At 35.3% G+C, this 7,256-nt stretch overlaps 1 protein-coding gene across 1 annotated transcript; it reads left to right on the top strand.

Moving 5' to 3' along the window:
• Positions 1-1,616: 1,616 nt before the first annotated feature.
• Positions 1,617-6,786, top strand: FBXO5 (F-box protein 5). Its single transcript, XM_081094697.1, has 4 exons — positions 1,617-2,317; positions 3,566-3,656; positions 4,525-4,707; positions 6,006-6,786. The coding sequence occupies exons 1-4, from the start codon at positions 1,641-1,643 to the stop codon at positions 6,255-6,257; spliced, it is 1,203 nt and encodes a 400-aa protein (XP_080950823.1). The 5' UTR covers positions 1,617-1,640; the 3' UTR covers positions 6,258-6,786.
• Positions 6,787-7,256: the final 470 nt, after the last annotated feature.

Genomic DNA, 7,256 nt, shown 5'->3' with positions numbered 1-7,256 from the left:
TAGAACCTTTCAAAGGCTCTTTATTACATAATGAATATAATTCATCCTACCCTAAAAATCCTATAGATCATTCTGCCTCTCCAACCTTACTTTTCAACCACCTAGCTCACTAGGTGAAAGTTCTATTGCAGTCTTAAACAGAACTTTCTATTACTTGAATACTCAACACCTGTCCTTGCTTCTAGTACTTACCTCTGTCTGTAACTCAGATCTTCACAAGGCTTTCAGATCTCAGAATGTCACCTCCAAAAGATTCCTCTCCACACCAAGTCACTAAGTAGGATTGGATGAATGAACGAAGTGTCAGAACTAGACTTTGAACCTCATCCATCTGATTTCAAGAGGTCATGAAACCTTGTGATATTTTTCTCCTTTCTGAATACGCAAATCAATTATATAAATACATATATTTAGTACAAGGTTTATGGGGTCCTAGAGCACATACTATGTCTTCCAGTGTGTTAATCATTTGGAATTTAAAGAGTCCCTACCTACAATGTTACTCTCTATCAGCATGTCCTTTGGTGCTTTAACTTAAAGGTTTTGCTCTAAATAAAAATGGTAAAATTGTTATAACGATCTTACCAATATTTGGTGTAGATTAAACATACTGACTGGTATATTCATTTACTTATAGGATAAGTTGTTAGCTACTTATGATTGGGGAGAGTAGATGGGAAGTAAACGTGAAGCATATGCTCTTTGTTCACTGTGCCCTCAATAATGCTAAGCAGTTTTTCTGAACCCATTACTACATTCCTTCCCAACATAGCGCCCTTGCTCACACTGTCTGAGTGCCCTTTCCAGCCTCTATTGCCTGACAAAATCCTAATCATTGAAAGCAGTGGTTCTCAACCGGATAATGGAGGAGACTTTGCTGCCACCGCCTTCCCACCATTCCCAACATTTGGCAATAACTGGTGACGAGACAGTTTTCATTATCCTACCTAAGAGGTAGGGGCTGTGAATGGCATCAGATGGGTAAAAGCTGCTAAGTATCCTACAATGCATGGGACAGCTCTCAACAATGATGGATTATCTTGTCCAAATGTCAGTAGTGTACAAGTCTGAGAAGGCCTGATTTAAAGATACTTTTAACTGATTTCTAAGGCCTTTGGCTGATGGTACAAGTGTTGGCTTTTTTGAGTTATGCTTAAGTAAAGCTGACTAGTGTCATTTCAAATCCATGGTATAAACACTGATTCTAGAAGTGTTTGATTACTTAGGGTATCTCTGACCTGAGACCCCACTCTTGATGTCTCGCATCTCCTTATTTTTTCCATAAGCACAGATATCTGTTAAATAGTCCCTCTTTCACTATTTTTTACTCAGTCAATATAGATTCTAAAAGTCAAATGTAGTTAGCTATACAGGTCTAAGAGCAGTCTGTTTTGAAGTACCCTTTTAAGAATAAGATATGTATATATAAAATAATATTTCCTCATATTGTCACATTTCCATAATTAAAGTTTGATAACTTCACAGCCACTTAGGCAATACACAGAGCTAAAAGATGCAAAATAATTAAATATTATATCCCATTTTAAATAGTAAGGATATGTTGAAATTTTGTTATTAAGAAGTAAATATGTGATGTTCTTTTTATAGGTTGCAAAGAAACTTCTGTTCTTTCTATCAAAATGAAGTATGATTTTAACTATAACCATGTTCATTCTGGAATTAAGCTGGTAAAACCGGATGACAGTGGAAGGCTAGGTTCCTACACTTCTGCATGTTTGGAAAGTTCTAATAAAGACTGCATTAAAGACTATGAAAGGCTATCAGATATCGGGTCACCCATTGTGAGCCCCAGGATTGTAGAACTTGAAACTGAGAACAAACCCTTGCATAACAAGGAAAATCAACATGTGCAACCAACACTTAATAGATCAAATGGAATAGAAGAACTAGAAACCAGTGGACCTTATGAAGACAGTGGCTATTTTTCATTTTCCCAAAAGAGTGTCCTGGATGAACAGGAAGAGGCTAGCCTTTCCCTAGAAGAAAATTGCAATGACAGTCCACAGTCTTGTCTACCTCAGACTCAAAGCCCAGGCCAATATCCCAACAAAAACTTGGTGCCAGCTCTTCATTTTGCAAAAGTTGTTTGTTCAACATTAAAAAAGAGTGCCAGACGGAATCATAAAATAGATTGGGAGAAGCTAAAGGAGTATGATGTAGGTTTTCGACTACAGAATATAATTGGCAGAAAAATGGGCCTAGAATATGTAGATATTCTCAGTGAACTCTTTCGAAGGGGACTCAGACATCTCTTAGCAAATATTTTAACACAGCTCAGCGATATGGACTTAATCAAGTAAGTATTGTTGCTCTGAGTATTCGTATAATACACTAATGCAAATTATTTTTGTTAGATTGGGATCTTTTTCTCTGGGTTCTGAAATTTCTGTTACGTAAGCTACATCTTTCTGGCTTAAGTATAAGACAATGTCTAGTTCTAGTGTATAGGTGTAATAAGCATTGTGACTTATCGCAGTTGAAATATGAAATGATTTCTGGTCTTTTAGGCCATTTAAGTGTTCAGAAGTATTCTGCAATTTTTTTACACTGGTCTTTATAAAACATGTAGCTAAAGCAAAACAGATAAGTAAATATTGACTTTTATTATTGGCTAGCTTCTTAAGGGATAATCAACATCACAAGTTGATTGCTACTAATAACAGTGTGTCCTTAAGCACTTTAAAATCTGTCTACAACTTTTACCAAATAGCTAACAAATAGTAAGCAGTGGCTACTTACTTGATGTTTGCAGATAATGTGAAAAAAAATCCTATATAATAGGTCGACCAGTCGGCCGTTCAACCAATCAAAGCGTAATATGCTAATATTATGCTAAGGCCGCTCAACCGCTCTCTATGACATGCAATGACTACCAAGGGGTAGACTGTTGACCAGTCGTTATGATGTGCACTGACCACCAGGAGGCAGACAGTTGACTGGTCAACCAGTCACTATGACGTGAAGTGACCACCAGGGGGAAGATGCTCCAACTGGTAGGTTAGCTTGCTGCTGGGGTCTGGCAGATTGGGACTGAGTGAGACAGGCCTGACACCCTGGGGCCCTCCTGTGGCCCCTCCCTGGCTGGCCAATCTCCTGCATCCCTCCCTAGCCCCAGTCGGTGGGGTCCCTTGGCCTGTGCCCTCTTGCAATCCAAGACTCCTCAGGGGATGTTGGAGAGCCAGTTTTGGCCTGATCCCACAGGTTAGGTCCAGGGACCCCACCGATGCACGAATTTGTGCACTGGGCCTGTAGTGAAATACAAATCAGTAGTTTTTAAGCCTGGATGCACATAGAATTACTTGATAGGGAACTTTTTTAAAAATACAGAACTCTGTCCCCCATTTTAGACCAATTAAACCCAAATGCTAAGCATGACGCATCCTTAAATCTTAAGTGCCCTGGGCAATTCTAATAATGTAAAGTTAAATTTAAGAAACAGTGCTAATAAAAATTTCTTTTTTGCACGTTAATGTTTCCATAGTATATTCATCTGAGCTCTTTGTGATGCTTTAATTGTGTACTTCATAGTCATTTGTCTTTCCAGTGTGTCTAAAGTGAGCATAACTTGGAAGAAGATTCTAGAAGATGATAAGCGAGCATTGCAGTTGTACAATAAAGCAATACAAAGAGTTACTGTAAGTCTTTGCAGTTGATGTTTTCAGTTTAATATACAGTAGCTAGTGATCTTTACCATTAGAAATAGAAGGGGGAAATTAGAAAAGATAACAGGTAATCTGGAAATCTGTTACATTCAAAAAGCAATTCAACCTTTACTAGAACTCATTATAAAATTTATATGGAAAGGGTAAGGAATCCCACTTCAGTTGTTTAGTCCTAAAAATGGAATGTCCAAGGGGAAAATTACTTAGTTCTCAGTGTGTGTTGATCATACAGCTAATATAGGTTGCCATTTTGTGTGTATTTTTTTAGTTACCAGATATATAGTAAATTATTTATATACTGAAGATTCTTAATATAGAAGAGAATTAATTTATTTTCAAAAATTCTTCAAGATCAACACCTATAATACTTAACAATAAAAATAAATTTTAAAAAATACTTCAAGATCAATATATATTTCAGACTGAAGAGTGGGGCAAACTTAGGTCCAAATTTTGGTGCTGCTACTTATTAGCTGTGTTGCTCTAGGTTAGTATTGCTTTCATTCTCGAAGTTTAATTTCTTTATCAATAAGCTGGTGTTAATGGAAAATTTTCTAATCTAAAAGGTGGTATTGAATCTTCATGACACTACGGTGACACTTAAGTATGACTATTGCCCTCTGCTGTTGGCAGGAAGAATTACTGTTCTGGCAGAACTTTAGAAATTGTGTATTCAATGCTATATAGACTAAGCGTGTCAAACGCTCACATTTTGGTTTGTAATTTCTGTCGATAATTTAATTATTAGCCTTTAAATGTTTATGTGGATACTTTTGTGTGGCTGTTTTTTTTAAGCATGTGTAGGTAAATTGAAATCCTATTAATTTTTTTTTTTAATTAGGAAAAGAACATTAAGTTTTCATCACATGCTTTAACCAGAGAATATGGCATGTTTAGAACTGCATTAGCTTCTGTTCAAAAATCAGCAGCCCAGACTCCCCTCAAAAATGATGCTCAAGACAAGTTATCTGATCCAGCTGATCAGAAAGGTTCTACTTACAGTTGGCACAATGAATTCTCTGAGGTAATTTTTTTGTTTATTAGAGTCATATGGGGTATTTATTGTTAAGAGGATTTTAGAGCAGTGGTTCTCAACTTTCCTAATGCCACAACCCTTTAATACATTTCCTCATGTTGTGGTGAACCCCAATTTCATTGTTACAAATTGAACATAATTAGAGCATAGTGATTAATCACAAAAACAATATGTAATTATATATGTTTTCCGATGGTCTTAGGCGACCCCTGTGAAAGGGTCGTTTGACCCCCAAAGGGGTCGCGGCCCACAGGTTGAGAACCGCTGGTTTAGAGTAAGAAAGGGAGAACATTAAATTGAATCATTGCATGATGAGAACTGTTAGAGGCCTGATCTCTGTACCCTTCATCCTACTCCCAACAGTGTTCGAGATTAAGAAACCATTTCATAACTCAACTAATGTATTGGGAAAGTACAGAGATGCCTTTCTGTGATAAAAAATAATATACATTTGGCATTGTTAGACAGTTTAGTGATGTTGAAATCTAATTAAGAAATACTAAGAAAATAATGGAGACTCTTGATTTTAAAGTTCTTTGCTATATCTAAGCAGAACAGGGCCAACTTTTCAGAAATTCAGGGCCTCCTATTAAACCTTCACATCACTGGGTAATGTGTATTACAAAAGTTCTCACATGGATAATTTTGCAAACTTAACTTAAAAATCATAGTTAAAAGAGTATATGTTTTGAAATAAAATGTTGACCTCATTTGTTGGTCAATAAATACAAATTTTATGTAATGAAATTTAGTATTCTCTCTTTATTACTCTGATGCCTGATAACAATGTAAGTTTATTCTAAAGCATTTTTTGAGCATCTGCTATCTTACTGGTACTGCATAGATAAGAAAACAGGGTGGTAACCTTCATGGCCTTATAATCTAGAATGAAAAATAGCTACATTACAGAAAAAGTATGTAATATAATAGGCACTTTAAGAAAACAAGACTAGAGGTAAAAGTGCAGCCAACTCCTGAGTGATACTAGGGAAATGTCACAGAAAAGGTGCCTATTAAGTCAGGCATTGATGTGTGAGTAGCATTCGTGAAGGAAAAGAACATATTTAAAATAGCGTTAGGAAATTACTACGGAACCGGCTGATAATATCTCTCACTCATTGATAATATCAGGGCGAGGGTCCTTTGGGGAAAGGAGGAGTTCTCTTATGTGTCACATTGGTTCTTTATGCCCGTATTGGGGTGGGTACAGAGGTGCCATTCTTGTTTTTCCGAAGTTATATTCAATTCAGTATTTACTAAAATTTGTTTGTGAATTTTCTTACTAGGTTGCCAAGACATTGAAAAAGAATGAAAGCCTCAAAGCCTGTATTCGCTGTAATTCACCTGCAAAATATGATTGCTATTTACAGAGGGCAATCTGCAACAGAGAAGGCTGTGGGTTTGATTATTGTACAAGATGTCTGTGTAATTATCATACCACCAAAGACTGTTCAAATGGCAAGCCTCTAAAAGCCAGTTGTAAAATGGCTCCTCTGCCTGGTACTAAGAAAAGCAAGCAGAATTTACGACGATTGTGATATCTTATTAATGTCTGTTATAGCTGATTATGAAGGTTAGTCAGAAAATGTTAGGTTTTAATTTAAAAAATTAAGAATATTGTGATTTTCAATTTTATGTTGAATTGAGTATCCGGCAAGGGATTTCTCTGCCCACCTTCTAAAATATTTTATAATTTAATGTGAAAAAGTTCAAAGTTCTCAGCATAAGGCAGGAAATTTAAATATTTTAAGAAAAAAAAATTGTCACCTGATATTTGTTTGAGAGATAAAATAAAATTGATTGAATGTTTTAATAAAGAAGCTCATGTAATTTTACCTACACAATCTTACCTAAATTTTGTTTACCACCTATTAGTATTAGAGACATTTTATTTGCCTTACCAAATTAATGTCTTTTGAAGTAGCAAGTCTGGAGTCTTAATTTAAATGTTTTGTCACGTCTTTTTCAGTGTGTATATTTCCATGTGTCCTTTGTGAAATTCTGTTTGATTTGTAAAGTCTGTATGTTTTAATATTTTTGTAAATATATAAATATTTCTATTTTTATGTGAAGAAAATAAATAATTTGTATATATATGTAAAAATAAATTTTGTCCTGTTATGAATAAAATTATCACAAATTTAATAAATATTGTGAACTTTTAGTTATATGTCTTACCTGGTAGAAGGGCTTTACTTTTTTTTAGAATGCAGATTTGCTTTTCTTTCAGCATTTGCATGTCTAAAAACATTTCATCTTTTTTAGTATGGAGAATTTATTATGTGCCAAATGTCTTTTTCTTCTTTATCAACTGCCCCCAGTAAGTCCCTGTAATTCCATCCCCTAATATCCCTAGCTTCTGGCATTCACGAATCAACTTTCTGTCTATAGTTACCTATTCTGAACATATTACATAGGTGAAAGTATACACAACATACTGTGTTCAAGGTTCATCCATATTGTAGCATGTGTAAGTATTCTTTTTTGTAACTGAATGATATTCCACTATACAGATATATCACATTTTTTTGGTAGAC

The sequence above is a fragment of the Myotis nattereri genome, assembly GCF_964212035.1.
Source record: "Myotis nattereri genome assembly, chromosome: 6".
Classification (NCBI taxonomy): Eukaryota; Metazoa; Chordata; class Mammalia; order Chiroptera; family Vespertilionidae; genus Myotis; species Myotis nattereri.
This window is presented reverse-complemented; position numbering and strand designations above follow the sequence as displayed.

Bases quoted from the DNA above. Each gene is read 5' to 3' on its own strand.
- FBXO5 (XM_081094697.1), top strand. From the start codon at position 1,641: ATGAAGTATGATTTTAACTATAACCATGTTCATTCTGGAATTAAGCTG. The intron at 3,657-4,524 runs GTAAGTCTTTGC...TTTTTTAATTAG, and splicing joins AAGCAATACAAAGAGTTACT to GAAAAGAACATTAAGTTTTC. The intron at 4,708-6,005 runs GTAATTTTTTTG...TTTTCTTACTAG, and splicing joins GGCACAATGAATTCTCTGAG to GTTGCCAAGACATTGAAAAA.